The sequence below is a fragment of the Notothenia rossii genome, assembly GCF_949606895.1.
Source record: "Notothenia rossii genome assembly, contig: scaffold_398, whole genome shotgun sequence".
Lineage (NCBI taxonomy): Eukaryota > Metazoa > Chordata > Actinopteri > Perciformes > Nototheniidae > Notothenia > Notothenia rossii.
Genome location: NW_027639809.1, coordinates 11,500 through 32,136, shown reverse-complemented (window position 1 = coordinate 32,136; position 20,637 = coordinate 11,500). Strand labels below are relative to the sequence as shown.

At 40.9% G+C, this 20,637-nt stretch overlaps 1 protein-coding gene across 1 annotated transcript; it reads right to left on the bottom strand.

Annotated features, from left to right (window-relative positions):
• Positions 1–584: 584 nt before the first annotated feature.
• LOC307027384 (uncharacterized protein) lies at positions 585–2,144 on the bottom strand (the record flags this gene model as incomplete). Its single annotated transcript, XM_079695629.1, has 2 exons — positions 1,723–2,144; positions 585–1,534 (listed from the first exon to the last, which is right to left on the bottom strand). Coding segments are annotated over exons 1-2 (1,011 nt in total), but the record flags the coding sequence as incomplete, so codon positions are not given.
• Positions 2,145–20,637: the final 18,493 nt, after the last annotated feature.

The following is a 20,637-nucleotide window of genomic DNA, read 5'->3' as shown; positions in this document are numbered from 1 at the left end:
GTTCATTAAATACAGATAAACACAACAAATACTGCATGCATTGTATTTTTTAATATTATATATGAATATTTTCATTGTGATGTAATTGTGTGGGCTGCTTTTATATTTTAATTTGTAATACCTGTTAGGATTAAACATGTGATCTTTCTTGTTGAAGCCATTTCTTTAGTTTCCTCTAAACAATTAATTCATTCAGTGTTATTTATGTACAGTATAAGGAACATATGAAATGCAATAATGCAATAACAGTGCAATAATGAAATTAAATTACATCAAACTTTATTTTCACTCAAACAGTACAGGCACATATGATATATTGCACAGCATAAAGAGATCATGTAAATTGTGCATTATGTAAACAACAGACAACTGTTGGCTCCTGTGGGCATGACCTAAATAAGGTAGTTTATTTTGGTTTTAAAATGCTGAGATATTTACTGCAGAACTGTAACCTTCCCTCAACAAAATCGTCAACAATTTTCGGGAGCATGTGGGCAAAGTAGAATGTGCGCAGCCTTATGATATGCCCCTGGACAAAGTCTTGGTCGTAGGGTTTCTAGGTGCTCAGTTTTGTTCCAGATCACCAACTTGGAGTGCTGAAGCCCTGTGCAGTGCATCCCAATTTGTACCTGCATATAGTAGCCTTTTGGACCATTGCAGGCAATATGGTAATCTATCCTATTTCCGTTTGCCACAATTGTGATTTCACAGTTCTTTGTTGCCAAAAATTCTGCAAGTGACTTGTTTCCCAACACAGGTGATTTGATCTCCAACAGAATGTCTTTGTTTATCACTCCATCGGGAGATGCTGCAAGCCACGGATCCTTGTCGCACACCACTAAGCCTTTGGTTTCAATGCTGTTGCCCAGAGTTTCCAAATAGTCCCTTGCAAGTTCCTCCCCCTCCGCTCCTTGACGGGTTGCAGCATTGCCACGGAAGGATGGGTGTAAGTGTTCTGACAAAAACTTGTCGGGCGCCGTGGTTGAGCGAATGGGCACCTTTCTAGCTGTGCTCGCTGTGATGCGCACTCTCCGCGCATCATGCCAGACCTGTTCTTTGCTCTGTGCTTTTGTAACCTTCTCGATCTCCTCAAGCCGGGCTGTGGACATGTTAATGTACTTATCATAGAAGGTTCTGCATTTTACACAAGCCAGTGGTATGTGGTGCTCATCATGGGTTAGGAGATGGAGGTGTGGACATGGTGTTGGCTCGGTGATGGAAGAGGTATCAGCATTAAAGCAGAACTGCAGGAGGCTATTCCCAGGGCAATTGAAAAGTTCTGCCATTGGTGAGGCAAGTGTGTTCTTCCTCCACTCTTCATGAGTCCTAAAGAGTGTCACCTCCTGTGCCGGTTCTGGAGTGGTAGAGGATGGCTGTGAAGTTGGTGGCGGCTGGTAGAGATCCTTCCTGTTGTGTCGTTTGAAGCGCACATACTTCATCTTCCTCTGACCAGCATTTCTTTTAGACCCAGCATTCCACTGGTTCTGTCTGTCTGTGCAGGCAAGCCCGGTTTTCCCCTGTCTCACAGCATTTTCTACCTAGAGAGATAGAGTAAAAACAGTGCATAGATATTATAATGGGTTCACTGCAAACATGTCATATGATATAATACATCATGGCATACACACACTTTGCACTCTAGCCAAGTAGCCTATGATGTAGTTCGGATACCAACAACAAAAGACATAGGCCTAGGCTACAATGGTCAAATAATCTAGTTACCTTCCACAGGATCGCAGCTGAGTGGGAACAAGATCTCCCTGGTCCAGCAACACACGTACATCCCGCAGTTTTGACTTCTCCAGCTTCAGTTACCAGCACCCAAGCATTATGCCACGCATTGTTCAAACACTGGCTAGGCTCTACCTTTGCTTTTAGATAAACAAAACGATCATGTTTGTATGACATGACACAACCAACTTTGTTGCTGTGCAAATATTGATATGCCTCGGAGGCCTTCAGACTGTCCATTGCTTTTCCATCTATTGCCATGGATTGAACGAAGTAGGAGCAAATTTTGCTGTACGTTATGCTGGGCCACGTCGTCATGTTATCCTCCCAGTTTTGCACTGAATTCGGGTGGGGGAGAGTAACGCCATCTCCAGTCAAAGAAGTAGAATCGTGTTCCCAAGCTAGCATCACTGTTAGCATTGAAATCGCTGTGTTTACACCAGTGCCCGTCTGACTGTTTACACCGGTTTACACCGACAGATGCTGTGCAAAAGACTTCCGGCGGAAATGAAGTGCATTTGTGTAGGGTTATGGCGCTACCCGTGGTTTGTCGCGTAAACTTGTCTATAGATGAGAGAAATTACAAGTACGAATCGGGTGACCGTCAGGGGAGTCTCAAAAGACCCACACACGAATGCACAGCGATCCATGCACAGAAAGCGGTTTGTGTTTGCAGGTTCAGAGGATTTAAACGGAAAACAAATATGTGTGGATCAAAAATACATATGTAAAACCTTTTTCTGTGTTTGGATTTTATTTCCATGTTTATGAAACGGAACACATTTGTGTGTGCATTGAAAAACACAAGTGTGAATCCTTTTGCGGATCATGAAATACAAGTGTGAATCCTGGTGTGCATGTGTGTATTATGAGACTGTTCTGAGCCCATACTGACACACCAGGGACCCATATTTATGTATAAATGACATCAAAAAGTGTGCATAATGTTTGCATTGGACGTAAATCCTTAGGGTTTGAGCTGTCCAATATGGCTATATTGGGATTATTATTCTCAAAGACAATCTATTATACAAATCACCAGGATAATGCCAATTTACTTGGATATACTTCTTTGGTTGGTAGGATATTATTCTGAACAAAAACATAAAACACATACCTTTCATTGAAACCATAATGATACAAAGATATACAGTACATGCAATCTTATACACATCCCTGTTTCCCCACACTCTAATTTCTGACAATTCAGCTGCAGTATGACTTTCTGAAATGATGGCCTCAGGGCATGAGCTCCAGTCGAACACATGCTAATGCATCAGTTACTCTAAACAGCTGTCACTGTCTGTTATACTTTGATGAATCAGGGTACAATAGGTCATCAATTTGACACTGAACCTTTAACGTGACATATATTTATTTCTGGGACGTGGTAACTCATGAAACAAGTGTCAACATGAACGTCGTATGTTTAGGAAACGGTTTGATACATTTCTTAACCGTCATCCCAAAATATCTCATTTTGGTATAGAATTGTTACAGAACCTGTTGGTAATTTGTAAAGAATATTGGCTAGTTTCTGAATAAATTGATTCTGAACTGGCTGGTTGACAATGGTAAATGGACATGGATTTATATTGGGCATTTCTTGTCTTCCAATAACCAATAATCAATAACAGATATTTCCTTGCCTATGGTACAGAGTAGAAACTATGTGTGTGCCCCCTCAGGTAAAATAGAGCATTGCTTACTTCTGAGCAACTGAATGGTATCCATCACCCAAGAAAGGTGGATCTCCAGCAAAAGGAATGTTACGGTGGAGGCTAATGAAGGATGACTGGGTGAAAGAGCAGAATGGCGCCAGGGAGCTCGCCTGGCCTCAGCCCCTCCAGGGAATCACAAAAGACCTGCAAGTAGAGGAGATCATGGCCCTGCCAATCCCTGATACCCTTTGAAAAGGACAGACATTGTCCTGCCCACGCTCTGATGCCTGAAAATAAGCATTCCTCTGGGCAATTTGAGCTGTTGACGGTGCCAGGGAGGAAAAAAAGGATCTGGTGATGCAATGTTACTTTGGCACAAGACGCTTTCACTGCTGGTTTTGTCTGTGTGTGTGTGTGAATTCAAGCATTTGAGCATGTTTCTTTTCTTACGATATGGGTGTGTTTTGACTACTTCAGGCCAAGTTACCTCAAAATGTAATAAATGTATCCTATATATATTATCCATTGAAAACATACTACATTACTTTGCCAACCTATTAAATTAATGTTCTTATTATCTAACAGGGTACAAGAAGAAAACAATACTTTTCAAACTGTTTCGATGTCTATACTGATAACAGCTAGCTTAACGATAGCCTAACAGCTAAGTGGACACATAAATGAAGGCTTACTGTACCAGTGGGTATATTAACCTCTTAAGCCTGAGGGTCCCCCCAGTGGACCCCCCCCCCACCGTTTTTTTTACGAGACTATGTCTCAGGGCTTCTTAACATTTATGAAACTATTAATGTTCCATACCCTTTTAACGATAAGAAACTCAGCTAACTAACAATATGAACCATTTTTAGCTAAAATTAACACAAGAGTAATATCAAGCCTTTGAATTAGCATGGAGCGAAAAAATGCTAACTAATGCTAACGGACTTTTGCACAGCACTCACGGTAGCAATGCCCAAAAATAAAAATATTACAATAATTACGTCTTACCTTTTTTGATTTGTGATCAAAGTTGTGTTCACCGGAAAAAAAACGCAGCTCAAGGTTAATCCAATGTCTTTGTGTCACGTATAATCTTTTACTGATAATCCACCATCATATTTATGGCAATATACTGGGTATAAAGTTTTGCCGTCCAGGCTTGTACTTGGTTATGGCTAGAAAGGATCCGTCTAATGTAAATATGACGTCACGTTCTCGTTCTAACTCTCGTTGTAATCGGAGCGGCTCGGCTGTAATCGGAAAGGGTCGGGGTGGGCGGGACGCGGGAAGATCGCGGGAAGATCGAGAAGAGACGTCGTTCTAACTCTCGTTGTAATCAGAGCAGTGGTAACCACTCAAAGTCCTCAAGAGATAGGAAACGACAGCAGTGTGGGACCTTATTGCGGGAAATTACTGAGCACACATACCACCTACAGGATGAGACGTTCATGTGTACAGTGATATCAAGACTAAATGATCTTTTGGAGGACGTAAAGCAACACACCCCACATGACAGTAGTTTTCCTCTCACCTTCACGCCCCCCAAACACAAAAGGCAGAAGAGGACCATAACACCTCTCAGTACCAGCCATCGTAGACACCCTTTTTCAGGCCGGGTGGGTCATAAAGCTGAGGTCATGAGATCCAACTACAGAGTGGACAGCTTGAACAAGATTTTAAAAGCTAAGTCCCCAGAGTCTAATGCGGGAGGAGCAGGCAGGGGTACGAAGAGGAGGATAGATGCTTTAGGTAAGAACAAAGTATATTTACTTTTGCCATCTCCTCTATATTCACAAAACACAGCCAATCATCCATTCCAATCCTATGTGACATGGCACAGTTCATTTCACTCCAATAGAAATTGGTATAAAAGAGACCATTAGTCTTCTCATTGTGCTTATTGCTGTGGATAGGTGTTAACTATTGTTGTTGTATTGTATCATATCATAAGTTGTTTTCATCCAAGGCACCACCGCCAGGTGAATGTTGGAAGCTTGGAGATGAATGGAGCTGTAAAGAGGTGGTAAGTAAAACAACGTTTTTAATCCATTGCATGTGATTGATGTAGTTATAAAAAGTATATCATAAGCTGTCATTACAGTCTAAATATCTAACAGCAAAAGGAGAAGAGTCTGAGGAGGAGAGGAGATGAGGAGAACAGAGGAGAGGAGACAGCAAAAGGAGGAGAGTATGAGGAGAGGAGAACAGGAGAGGAGAGGATACAGCAAAAGGAGGATAGTCTGAGGAGAAGATGAGGAGAGGAGAACAGAGGAAACAGGGAAAGCAGAGTAAAGAGCAGAGTTGAAAGAGAAGTTGAAAGCAGAGCAAACAGTAGCAGGAGAAGTAGAGCAAATGTAAAAGTAACTTTGAAAAGTATCAGCAAGAAGATCAGAGTTGCATAATGTTATTTTGTTTTATTCGTTACTGTTATATTAATGTTGTATTTTAATTTTTGTACAAAGGATAATAAAGATGATTTTAACCTTGAACTCGATTCATGACCTCATTTCATTATTAAAACCTTAATATCAAATTACAGACTGGATTCAAATTAGGATCTCCAAATGTGTTGATGTAATGTTTGTGATAAACTGAAGGATAAAGTGTTCCTTTATGTGTTGAGAAAATTCCCCTCCCTCTTAAGCCAAGTAAGGTGTTTAAAAAGGCTCTTGGATCAGCTGGAAAATGCATCATCACAAAGCTGAAAACAGCTGTTTCACTTTACTTTTGAAAGATACGACAGAGACAAAGCTACATATATATGATGATATTATAGAATATGATGCATTGCTGCAGATTAAACTACCCAACGGGATATAAAAGAGGGAAACATATCTACAGCAGTAACATGCAGCATACATTTTATTGCACCAGGAGCTATCTTGGGACTTTTACTGCAACAACGTTGACTTGCCTGTGAATACAAAATAAACCATAGTGTTGCTGATCTACAGTGTTGTCATTCTTCTTCCAACAGCAAGACCGCTAACAAGTATTTACATACTTAATATAGTTTAGTTTCTCGCCATCCCAAACGTAAACATTCAGCCACGTGACTGCGCTTCCGAGCCGCTCCGAATACAACCGAGCCGCTCCGATTACAACGAGAGTTAAAACGAGAACGTGACGTCATATTTACATTAGACGGATCCTTTCTAGCCATAACGGTACGTCTACACTACAGGCATCAAAAAATGCTTTCAACGCTTCGCCCATTCACTTGAATGGGGTGACGTAGAAGATTTTGAATCTTCGCCGAACTGCATTGTGGGGAGCATGGCATGGCTTTGCAAGCATCACGAGCATCTATCGGCATCAAAAGTTGAACAATGTTCAACTTTTGAGGCTCGATGCTTGGCATCAGCCAATCAAATTCCGTTTATGCAAATCCCGCCAGTGCAAGCTCAGCCAATCCAACCGCGTGCAAGCTGGGAGAGCCAGACCGCAGTTCATTTCCTCATATTCCAAACGAGATATTACGGTAGCAAATCACCCGGTTCTTTACGACCGGAACTATTTACCGGGATACAAACCGGAGGAACCAGGCATGGAGGGAGGTGGCAGAGACAGTGGGTGAAACTGATAGTTTTTTCGCCTGTTTGGAGAGTTTATATCCAGTTTACTTCGTTTTAACATTGCTATTGCTCTGTATGTCGGGGGCGGGAGATTCATGTGATTGGTTGCTCGCAAAAAATCGCCAAGCTTCAGACACGCCCAGCTTCAAGATTTTTTCATGCCTGTAGTGTAGATGGGCCGTAACCCTTGTACTTTCAGATGTGCTTTGTTTGCTTCTCTATTACGTCCGCAATGGTAATGTTTACGTGGATTTGGGAACTGCTCATCGATTCTATTGGATGTAATGGTTAAGAAAAAGGTGTAAATCACCCAAATCGACCAATGGGTTCCAGAGATATGGTCCTGCGTAAAGTATGAAGAATGCCAGCCAGCGTAAGCACTTTACGCAGCAGACTTTACTTATTGTTTACTACGTAAGGAAGCAGGAATTGCAGGACCCAGAGCGCACGGAGCACAGAGCGGACAGCAGATAACGGAATTGCAGTTTTATTGCTTATAGATTATCAGAACATTTCAAAGGGGACACAGCCACATTGGATATTAACCTATGGATTAACTACATCATCGTTGTTATCGTTTTAATGCCATTGAAGACCAGTTTAGACCAGACAAAGACAAAGGTAAGCCAAGTTAGCATTGTGTAGCTACCTAGCGCCACTTGTTGTGATTTACGTTTTTATTGATAACGTTGCGAGTTTGTATCTTTCAGTGTTGAGCTGGCCACCGTTAGATTCTGTGTCTTTACGATCATAAATGATGTGTTTGATGTGCAGCTGGGATAAGTAATAAGGGAGCTAGGAGTGATTTTCGGTGCAGTAATAGGTTAGCATTTTTCGCTCGGGGCTAATCCAGAGGCTCACTGTTAGCATTGTGGGGCAACCCAGTCTCATGGCATTTCGTGTTCACCAACACGATTTTTAATCTATTGATTCGTGTTCACCAACACGATTTTCCCCTTTTTTTTCGTGAATGCACAGCACGATTTTAAAAGCAATATATTTCTATTGGTAGTCTCACGGCATTACGTGTTATAGGAAGACCGGAAGCTGTGTGGTTCATAAAAGCATGTTCTTACTCAATATCAAGCCACAATTATTGCTTTTATTTTAAATCGTATAATTTCGGACTTTTGTTGCCGTCTGTGAGGAAAATGAATGGGGCTGAGAGCCTCAGGATACTGAAATCTGTATATTTGTAAAACTTTTTTTCCTTCTAAGTTGTTATTCTTTTCAAAATAACACACTGTTATTTACTCACCAATAACACACAATTATCCTTGTTTTTATTTATTTGTTTAATTCCATAATCTCTGGCTTTTTTGGCATCCGTCAGGAACTGAATTTCAAAATAAAAATAACCGGATACAGACGTAGGCATTTCGAGCGATTACCCAAGATCCTCAGCTATGGTTTAAGCTCGCCGATTGGATGTTTTAGCCGCAATGCATGCTGGGATTTGGTGTTTATATGATATGAAATCCGGAAAACATTTATAAAATAATAAAATAATACTTAATGCCGTGTGTTTTTGCTTTTCTCTTTGAAAGTCATCACATAACGGCATTGTAATATACGGTTCGGCTGCATTAAATATTACAGATCTGCCGTAGTTCTTTATTTATAGAGCCCTGATGAGAAGACCTTTGGAAAAACTGGAAGAAATGCCGCCGAAACTGAAGACTTGACGTGGATCATATATATATCAACAATTAAACAACATCTTCAATTTTTCTTCACACAATTCGTCTCCTTGCAGTATCAACACTAATTCGGCTGACTTTTGCTTTTGATCCAATTGGTAGGTTATATTTACACCATAACGGTGCACAGCTGATATAAAAGGACTTGTAGTTTTTAAAGATATTACTGATTTTCTTTGAATATAAGAATGTAAATACTGAGTCTGAAATAGTATAGCAATATGCTGTAAAATTATGTGAAAGCATGAATAAAACTACACATCTTCAGATGTTGTACATACATAAGTGTCCTACACTAATAATACAAAGTTATTATGGCTGTGTGCACCTTGTGTGCACCGCCTAGTGGTTAAAGCATGTTATTGAATTATTGTTTTTATGTGTTATATTTGATTACAAAAATATTAAGAGTACATACTTTCATAGGGGGAAAGTAGAAGGTCTGTGATAGAAATATAGAATAGACAAAATCAAGAAGATACTGTAAGTGATCTCTACAATAAAACAGTTTAGTGCTGGATGTACAAAGATATTAATATGAGGATGTGCAAAACAGAAAAACGAATTAACCTTTATTCAAACATTAAATAATACTTTAGATTAAGGTCTTCTTTTAAATAAGAAAAACGTTTTGGGGGCATCTACAGATAAATATTAAGCCTGACAAAGTACTTAACGTCTAATATATTGCTTTCCTGCAATGTTGACTATGTTGAAGCACTTATTTTAACTGATATCATACATATGAATTGTACTCTTATGTATGTAGATAGTAGAAGAAATGTGCAGAATATAACAGTTTAATGGTGGTGGTACCATGGTGGTACACACATATTGATAGATGTCTTGTAATGCGCTGTTGAGGAACCTGTGACCCAAGTTTTTCATTCATTGCATACACAGTTGTGTATTATGATAAACCTTTGAAAATCTTGAAATCTTGAAAGGGATGTGCAAAATAGCCATTATACAGTCTTTAATTAACTATTAGTAGAGAATAACGAGTAATGAATATACTTTATTACTCGTTTCCATTCATGTCAATTGCAGATAAATGTTTAGTCTTCTCAAGCACCAACTATCAAATATATCTCCTGATTGTTGGCACTTGAAAATCACCTTCCCTGAATTTCAATCAGGTGTAACTAAAGTCTGCTTTAAGGGTTGTTTATATTTCACATCATTAATCAGAATCTGCAAAGTAACTCAAATAAATGTAGTGGAGTAAAAATACAAGGTTAACCTCTGAATTGTAGTGGAGTAGAATTACAAAGTAACAATGAGCTGTCATGTGGGTATATATTAATGCTGCACATTATGGACACAAGTGATTTTCAGCCATTTATTAATTATATGTTTTACATTTGATAACACCAATGTGTTTAATACTGGCAACTTCTAATTGTGGGAAAAACGAAAATGTTCAGTAGAGACGTCCCATAGCATGTGTAGTCCTGGGAGGGCGTTCGATTCCAGTTTTGGATAGTCTGGCGTGGTTTCGTTACATTTCAAACTGCTGTTTGACGCTCGGCGTAACCTTGGCGCACTGCCATTCCAACATCCAATCCCAGAGCTTGAAGATTAATCACGGGGACTGTAGTCCTAAACGATAGCTGGGTATTATGGGTAGTGTAGTGTCTTCGGCCATCCTGAACTCGAAATGCGTACATCTGTTTCCGGTTATTTTTATTTTGAAATTCAGTTCCTGACGGACGCCAAAAAAGCCAGAGATTATGGAATCAAACAAATAAATAAAAACAAGGATAATTGTGTGTTATTGGTGAGTAAATAACAGTGTGTTATTTTGAAAAGAATAACAACTTAGAAGGAAAAAAAGTTTTACAAATATATAGATTTCAGTATCCTGAGGCTCTCAGCCCCATTTATTTTCCTCACAGACGGCAACAAAAGTCCGAAATTATACGATTTAAAATAAAAGCAATAATTGTGGCTTGATATTGAGTAAGAACATGCTTTTATGAACCACACAGCTTCCGGTCTTCCTATAACACGTAATGTTGTTGGAGATTTGGAGGATGTTTAAAACCAACCTCGTCTCCGCGTGTCGTTTGGTAAACTGGGTAAATTCGTAAAAAGGAAGGGATTAAGAAACACCAGAATGCAAGTTAAACAATAATCTTGTTTTAATGATACAAAGTAACAATACAAATACAAAGGAATCACGAAGCGCTCTGCAGAGTACTCCGGGCTCAGGTTCTACCACCGTGTGAGACAGATCTCAGGAACGGCCAGTCAAAAACAAGAGCACGAACCAAAGGAAAACACAGGCTTTCATATTAAAAACACAGAAGGAGGTGTGTGCGTGCTTTCCCCCAGAGGTCCTCTTATTGGGAGAGACCAACACATGTCCTGTCGCACCCAATCAGTGCGACACAGCAGAAGAAACCCGGAAACAAAAAGTCTCTTTCAGTTTGACGAAGACCAGACACCTTTTGGTGTCTGGTACGAACCTGCTCTAAACAACAAGTTTCCTTATCTTATTTCACATCTTGCAGCCAGCACACACACATTCCCTTTATGGCCCTTTGTCCCTGAGTCCATCTTCCCACCTCAGGTTACCACACACAAGTTAAAAGTATGTTTTAAGATATAGTTGTTATAGTTGGCTAAATATACGTAATACATGTAAATCACTTTCATATCAATAATAACGAGGAACACATTACCTATGCTCTTAAGCAGTATTAGAGATGCTTTTCAAATAGTCAAACTTCACACAGGCCCAATATAGAGAACACACTCATTTGTCCTACAGCCCCTCCCGCCATTTGAGCTATTGTTCACATCTTTACTTCAAATAAAAGGTTTCACATTGTATATTTCCAGCTTCCTTTACACATACTGTTATTATTAATACAAAGTAATTAACCACACACATCTATTTAAAACAAGTAGATTTCCCTGATAATTGACATGCTGAAAATCTTAGGAAGAATGTCCCCTCCCCCAGCTCTCTCGTCCCTGTCATAAAAGCTGCTTCCATTTCATATAGAGAAATAAAACATGTTTAAGCTAATTTCTCCACAATGTTTGTAGCCATTTAGTACCCGCACATGAAAGAATAAAAACAGAGGTATAGTTGAACAGTAATCATGTAGCACATATATTTACTGCAATGAAAACACACACATTTGCCCTAAGCATGTGTAACGCACACTCTTCTTTTATGAGGGAAATATTCCAGAGTTTTGGAGCTATCTCCAAATTAGGATTCCCCCTGCTCACATCTCTCTCTAAACACAAAGACTTCACCTCAATATATTGGGGAGGGAAAATATACTCTGTCCCTTCAAATTTAACACACATGAATATATATATAAGGTGACATTAAAATGAATATACCAGATTTAACTTTCCTGCCATAACACGTTACTTTAATACTTCAAATAATTCAAATAATCCTTCAATGTCGTGAGACTACCAATAGAAATACATTGCTTTTAAAATCGTGCTGTGCAACACGAAAAAAAAGGGGAAAATTGTGTTGGTGAACACGAATCAATAGATAAAAAATCGTGTTGGTGAACACGAAATGCCGTGAGACTGGGTTGTGTGGGGGAGGATAACAGAGTACCGTAATTTTCGGACTATAAGCCGCGCCTTTTTCCCTATTTTTCGACGCTGCGGCTTATATAACGGTGCGGCTAATCTATGGATTTTTACAGCTAACGGCCAACACCTTTAACTCTATGGGCTCTATGGCCGGTCCGCGGACCCCCACCTTTAAGCGGCGGGTTCCAGCAGGAAAAGCTGGAGGCCGGAAAAGAGTGAGACAGGTAGCGCGCAAAAGTAAAAGTGGAACCGAGAGTTGTATGCCGCTGCTGCGGCTTATATTCAGGCTTATAGTCCGAAAATTACGGTATGTTTTTTTAATTTTTAATTTTTTCACAACAGTTGTATTTGGATGGAATGAATACCTATAGTGATGATTCAAAGTAATAAAATGATTTTTGCAGTGAAAAAGGTCAAATGGAACTGATGGTTCCCAAATTACTCAGAGGTGAGTCCGCCTGGACTTTATATTTCTAAACCTCCCTAAAAAGGTCAAATTTCACTTTTTTTGCATCAATCTTGATACAGGGTACTTATTATATGTTATAATTTGGATTCCTAAAGCTTTTAGTCTACTAACCCATCATTCAAGGTTGGTTTTCACTATAAGTAATGTTTTTTTTTAGGCGGACATTATAATTTACATGTTTTTACTATGTTCCATCTGAATTTACTTTAAAATAAAAACATCTATATTGATTCTGACACGTCTACATCCAACTCACAGATGTAACCTTGCTTTGAGAGAAGAGATTATTAATTAATTAACCCCTTTTAGAAGTGAAGATATAGTCTTTGCTGTGTTAGTGGCATTTTGGAGCCTGAAACCTGAAAAACAGGCTCAGGGCTTAAGAAGTTAACATAAGGCAGCTGGGTCATTCTACAGAAAAGGTGGAAGTACTGTCACTTACTTTTGCAGACACCAAAATACATGACGTTGACCTAATACTCACATTCATTATATATGTTGAATAAATAGAGATTGTCTTTGCAATGGTACTAAATAAAAAATAAATAAAAAATGGTTTTATACATAAATTGCAATTTATTTAAAATGCCAAGTTCAAGGAACTGCCCTGTCACTTTAATCATACATGGAAGTGGAGCCTATAGTTTTAATTTAAAAGATTTGTTTTTCAATAAATACATCTAATTTATATTTACATAACATTACAAGCATTAAATATATAACACTGAAATGGTAAAAAAAAAACGCAAATTATTATTAATAATATCAAATAAATATCAGTCACCCAAAATTACGTCATTGGTGTTACTGCACAAAACGCTTTTATTTTTGAAATAATGTACTGTCTCTGAAGTGCCTCCTGTAACAAGAGATCATTTGAGGCAGTGCAGTGGACAAAGACATAAGGAAAGTCAGATACTTCTTACTTTGTTTGTTAAAGGTGTCATTTTATCTTCAAATTGTACGCGCGTCTTTCAAGTCTGTCATTAGTGTTACTGATTGCATAACCCTAGGGGTGAACATTTGAATGGGAAAATGTATTTTATTGAAGAGTTAAACGATTTTGATATTGACTGAAGCCCAATTTGGTCTGACACATTGCAGCCATTTTGTTAAAATGGTAGTGTTTTCTCCAAATTGTCACTGGTGTTACTCTTTTTCCTGGTAACACGTAACACCAGTGACATTCCTATACAAATAAGCTTTGTATAATGTATAAAAATAATAAAAATACTTTAAGCTCTACTTGTTGTGGATTCATCAAGTTAATAGTTAGTTATTGCTATTTAACAGGTTTTAGATGTGTTTAGAAGGAATATATTTCAGCAGATTTGTATCACCCAGATTCCACCTTTTCTGTAGAACGACTCAGAAATAGACACATGTCACGCTCTGTATATATATATTTATTTTATTTTTGAAGTGTCACGGTCTGTCTGTTTTCCTGTTTTAATTTGAAAAGTGTTCATCCTCGATCTCATGTCTGTATTTGCTTGCTGTCTTGAGCCTCATCCCAATACCCCTCCTCGACTCCTCCTTTCCCTCACTCGCTTCCCTTCCTTGCGTCTTAGCTCCGCCTCCGTACGATGCGAGCGAGAGACACGAGGAGGTGACGCGAGGACAGAGGAGTCCTCAGGTATTAATTGTGATGTCCTCGTTCACTCAAACGTCACTTTTAAACGAAGTCTGTTAATGATGACGTGCACAGCTGTGTCCCCTCTCATCGGGCTTGACTGAATAACCCCTTAGAACCGGCCCAGTTCTCGTTAAATATGTATTTAAATGAACAAATCTTTCTCTTGTTAGTCAAGGAATTCAATGTATGATGGTTGGTCCTGCTTTTGTGTTCCGTTTTGGTGTAAAATGTAGCCTACATTTAAATAAAAATATAATTATAGTAATGTGAAAGCCTTTGCTCTGAAAATGTGTTTCCTGTAGGCTGTAGATCCCCACATTCACCACAAACCCACATTCAGGACTGTGACTTTTAAATAATTTAACTCCTGAATATCTTAACACAAAACTATAAAATAATTGTTATTTATCAAGATCTAGCCATTTACTGACGGTCAAGATCATTAAACATGACTTAAATTGTTAGTATAACCTTAAGAAATGAATTGCACATAATAATTCCCACGGAGCTGTGAGCACTTATACATTTATGTGATGCTTTTCCACTCATCTTCCAGTTCTCCATTTTCCTCTGTTGAAATGGACCAGCTGTGAAAGTGGGGGCGGGGCTTTTCTACGCGAGTAGTGAAAACACTTCCGCGTAGTCTGCTCGCGTGTATCCTCCATTTCGTCTCCTCCCGCACCCCTCCTCCCTCACCCCTCCTCGACTCCTCTGTGTGCATTTCAGCTATTGGGACATCCTTCAACATGGCGTGCCTTGAACGATTTCCGGATCAAGTCCTGGAGGAGGGGAAGAGAGGAGTCGAGGATGGGTATTGGGATGAGGCTTCTGTGTTTTCCCTCCTGTCTGATTATCTGATTCTGTTCATCTGGTGCCTTTATGTCCCCCCCCCCAGCTGTGTCTTGTCTTGTTTGGTCTTGTATGTATTTAAGTTAAGATTTTTCTGTTGGGGTTTGGGGGTTCTTTGAGTTCACAAGGGACAGAGTTTCGGTCTGTGTTGATGTTTGTAACCTTGAATAAAGTTAAATCTTAGTTTAAGCCTTTATTTATGCTGCACTTGGGTCCTACCAGCCCTGATCAACCTTAACACATCTTTAACTCCCAACACCTCTACTCCCAGCAAAAAGTAGTGATGGTGAGATTAAACTTCATGAAGCTTTGAAGCTCTATCTTTGTTATCCCAATAGTTACCAAAGTTATTTAACACTAACCCTATGAAATCATATTTTCATGTAATCAATGTGTATGTAATCTCGTTGTTTTCTTTCTGTTTGTAGATTGCTTCAATGGGGATGTGTCCTTTAGCACAACACTTTCATTTAAAACCAGGAAAGTAAGCAGTTTAGGAAACCAAACTAAGTGATGTGTTGTGTCCATCTAATCCGCTGAGCTTTGCCTCAGCTACGTTACTGCACACACGCACGCACGCACACACACACACACACACACACACACACAGCCCAACACAGTATCATCAGCAAGTGATGCAAACACAAACACTCATCAGAGGGGGGAACATAACAAGTGAGTGTCTGAGTCTTCTTAATCCCATCGTGGCATCGGGCCCGGGTACAGGAGGGGTAATATGAGTGTTGTAAAACTGTGAAGTGTCAGTGGTTCTGAAGCACGTGGTATCGACTGGCAGCGGGGCTTCGTTTGTCATCGATGACGTCACTGGCCTCAAATGATACAAGCCTTGATACACGCTTCACCAAAAACTTCCTGGATTACTCGAGCCACGCTCCGAAGCCTGGGCACAACATGTAACATCACTACTAGTAAAAAGAGGCAAAGACACAAACCCTCCATCAAATATCCAACCCCAAATTTGTTGAAACGGTAACGTTAGCCCATTAGCTATTGGCTACGGATGATGATATGGAGACATAGAAAGATTGGCTCACAAGTGGTAAATGGGCTTCATGTATAAAGCGCTTTTCAAGTTGTTGCTACCTTTCAAGGCACACGTTCATACACATACATTGGATTGAACCACCGACCTTATGTTTGGTGGACTGCCACTCTTCCTCCTAAGCATCAGCCGCCAGATCAATATATGGGAATAATGATTATTCATTAATTATCTGATATTTAGCAGAATATTTGTTCATTTATTGTTTTCCGCAATAATCTTTGAGCTTCAACATTTTAGTCTGATATTAATAAAAAATAGGGGCGCTGAATGTGAATAAGGGGCTTCGGGAGATGATTTAATAGAAGCTGATTGATATATTCACTATATAGCTCTTTGAAAGAAGGATTTTCTAGTAACGAGTAATTAGTGTTTAATGTCAGATCTGACAGATGACATTTCACATATTGAAACTGGTCTATTAAAGCAGAGGTTTTTAGCACACTGACACCTTGGTTCAATTCCACAGCAACATGGAATGTGACCAAACAGGCCAGCTGGAGGAAGTATAACTATGTAGCAGAGTGGTTTCGATGATTGCGATAATCATAGAGAACGAGTTTCAATCAGCGAGAGTAGCTTACTCAAAAGTTTGACCAAAACGGTTAGCAGGTCAGAACAGCTGGCAAGTCTCTGAATGCAGCAGCTGAAACTATTTGCACAAAAAAGATAAAAACCAATGCACACGCCACCCATATATCAATCACTACTCTGAGTGCTTTCACATGCAATCATGCGCTGTGGATGAGCCAAAATGTCAGAGGAAATGGTCGAGGCCAAAGGATAATGGAAACACTCATCACAAACATCAAGAAATTGGGGAATGATTTTTATAGAGGCTGTCGTGAATATATTTAACCCAATGTCTGCTGTTGGTTTGTTATCTCTATTGCCTATTTTGTAAAGGGACACTGAGCACCATCAATCAGAATAAAGATATAGGTTTATGAGTTTACCGCTTCTTCTTTCTCCCTTTTTTCCTCTCCCTGCCATATTGGGCCATAGATCTACAAGGCCTGACACTTCGATGAGCCCATTCCAAGGGAGTGATATTGCACCATAGATTTTAACAACGTGACAGAAACACCAATACAGTGCTGAACAAAGAGGCATTAAGGCAAAGATAAACCTCTGTGAAAAGCACATAAATCTGCTGGTGCCTGGTTTAAGATGGAGCCTGGAGGGGTGATGGCCACCCTTAATCAATAAGAACCTCATCAAGAAAGGTTTCACACCGATGTAACTTCCAAGGCTGGAAGGGGGATTTGCTTTAAGAGTACACTTGGCTTTGCAGGCTCAAATTAATAACCAATTGTGCAGACATCATTTTGCAATATTCTTTAGATCCTAAGACCAAAAATACCAAGCAAATTATCAACATTTTAAATGAAAGTCTTTTTAGTAAGTCACTTTACACGCCCTAAATGGCCTCGTTGACTATGAGTCATAACAGAGAGTCATAAGGAAGTCACTGCAACTGTCTCAAAGTCTTTTGCTGACTTCCTGCAATACATCGGTAGACTGCCAAATAAGTTGATAAGTTTCCAGCTTATCACTTGAACACCTCTCAAGTGCTCATCATACAGTAGGATTCCATTAGTGAAGTTGACAGTGGCTGGCCAATTAGTTAAAGGTTCACAATGATTTCGGTTTTCGAGATTGTTATTGGCATTACTTGAACCAATTTGCGTCCTTAGAAGGTGTGGTTGGTATTTTTGCTTATCTTTCGACCAAGTCTTAGTCATTTTAAGAGAATAACTTATACAAATGCTTTATTTAATTAAAATGTTTCAGTTTGTGGACACTAATCAACCAAAAATGTCACGATTCTTGTGTTATGTCACATTTTTAGTTTTGTATGTCTGGTAATGGGTGTTTTGCTGTTCTCCTTGTCATGTTTTCCTCCTTGTGTATTGTCTGGTCTTTCTCCCTGTGTTTTCCTCTCTGTTAGTTTCCCTGGTGTGTCTAATTTCCTGATTGTTTTCACCTGTTTCCCTTGTGTGTCTCCTGTGCTCATCATCACCAGCCCTGCCCCTGATTGTTTTCACCTGTGTCTTGTTGTCATGTGTTTAAATTCCCCTGTCTCCCAGTGTTCAGTGTCAGTTTGTCTTGTCTTTTGCCTTGGTCAGGTCTCTGCTCTTTTTTGCTCAAGAAAAGTGTTGTTCCTCACCACGTGAGCGATTATCATTTTGTTCAATTTTTTGTGATCTCAATCTGAGATTAGTTAGTGACAATTTTTTGTTCATCGTGTTTTTTTGGAAAAAATAAAGTATCTTACCAATACTTTACCTCTGTCTCCCGGGTCGTGCAATTGGGTCCTACCTCATAAGTGTCTGAGTTGTTAACAGAACGAACTGACCATTATGGACCCAGCCGACCCAAGAACGCTTCACGCCGCCCTGTCAGCACACGGCGTGAACATTTTTGACCACGAGGAACAGCTGGGCACAGCCGCCCAGGAAATAAAAAAAACTGGTAGGACGCCAGGCAGAGTATCAAGAAAACATCTCTACACAGATGCAACAACTGGCTGCACAGATGAATCTTTTGTTCACTCACCTACGGACTGCTCCAGTACCGGCCCCAGCCGCCATGGTTCCGGCTTCACTCCCGGCCCCAGTAGCCATGGTCCCGACTCCAGTTTCGGCTCCGGTACTGGCTCTTCAGCCGATGCCAGCTTCCTGTGTCCTGTCAGCTTACTGACCGTCTCAAGTCTCCTCTCGAGTTCCCTGTCAAGTTCCTTCTCAGGTCCTCTCTCGAGTCTCCTCTCGAGTTCCCTCTCAAGTTCCCTCTGGAGTCCTTTTTCAAATCATCTCTCGAGTGCCCTCTCAAGTCACCTCTCAAGCCCCCTTTCGAGTTCCCTCTCAAGTCCCTACCCAATTTCCTGGTCTGTTGGAGGTTCCGCTGGGGGTCCTGCCAACTCCATGTCCTGTCCCGTTGGGGATCCCGCCGACTACAATTCGGCCATGGGTCCTGCCAACCCTATGTCCTGTGCCGTTGGAGGCCCCGCCGACTACTCTTCTGCCGGAGGTCCTGCCGACCCTATGTTCTGTCCCGTTGGGGGTCCCGCCGACACCTGTTTCGTCGGGGGTCCTGCCAACACCGTGTCCTGTCCTGTTTCAGGTCCCATCGACACCAGCCCTTGCTCCGTTGTGGGTCCCACTGACACCAGTCCAGGTTCCGTCCAGGGTCTCGTCTACGCCTAACCCGCCAGGGGTTCCACCAGCTCCTGCCCGTCTCTGTGCCCGGCCTCCTGAGTTCCCCAGCGGCCTTCGCCCTCGAGCCCGGTCTCCTGAGTTCCCCAGCCGAGGGCTCCATCGTGGGCTCTGCCTTGCATCTGGGTTGTCGTCCTGGACCTGTCCTCCGGACCCCCTCCACCCACCGTTTTGGATTTTGGATTTTTTTTTGGACGTCTGGAATCCGTCCCTTGAGGGTGGGGGGTTCTGTCACGATTCTTGTGTTATGTCACGTTTTTAGTTTTGTATGTCTGGTAATGGGTGTTTTGCTGTTCTCCTTGTCATGTTTTCCTCCTTGTGTATTGTCTGGTCTTTCTCCCTGTGTTTTCCTCTCTGTCGTTAGTTTCCCTTGTGTGTCTAATTTCCCGATTGTTTTCACCTGTTTCCCTTGTGTGTCTCCTGTGCTCATCATCACCAGCCCCGCCCCTGATTGTTTTCACCTGTGTCTTGATGTCATGTTTAAATTCCCCTGTCTCCCAGTGTTCAGTGTCAGTTCGTCTTGTATTTTGCCTTGGTCAGGTCTATGCTCTTTTGTGCTCACGAAAAGTTTTGTTCCTCACCACGTGAGCGATTATCATTTTTTCTCCAATTTTTTTTTGTCATCTCAATCTGAGATTAGTTAGTGACCATTTTTTGTTCATCGTGTTTTTTTGGAAAAAATAAAGTATCTTACCAATACTTTACCTCTGTCTCCCGGGTCGTGCAATTGGGTCCTACCTCATAAGTGTCTGAGTTGTTAACAAAAAATGCCATGGGTCAGTGTGATCTGCTTGTTTTCGAGAACTTGGCAATGTGGCTCGAGTTGAATGTTCATGGAGTCGCGACTTCTAGAGACCCGGGCCCGTCCTTCGTGCCCTGGCTTAATAGCGGGCGCTGATCCCCACCACCTCTGCTTCGAGTGTTTGGGGGGCCAGGATGGCCGAGGCGGTGCCATTCACGTTCGCCATTCCAGCGGGGTGGATGGCTCCGTTTGCCGTTGTCGGGCACTTCCGGGTTCGGCGTTGATGGAAGTCCACCGCCCAGGGCTGTACTTCCCCCTGGGTGATGACCATTGTGGCGTAGCGCAGCTGCTCCCAGCAGGCATCATGCTGGGCAGAAAGCCTCTGCCCCGCTGCCGCGTGACAGGGCGTCTGCAATTAAACAA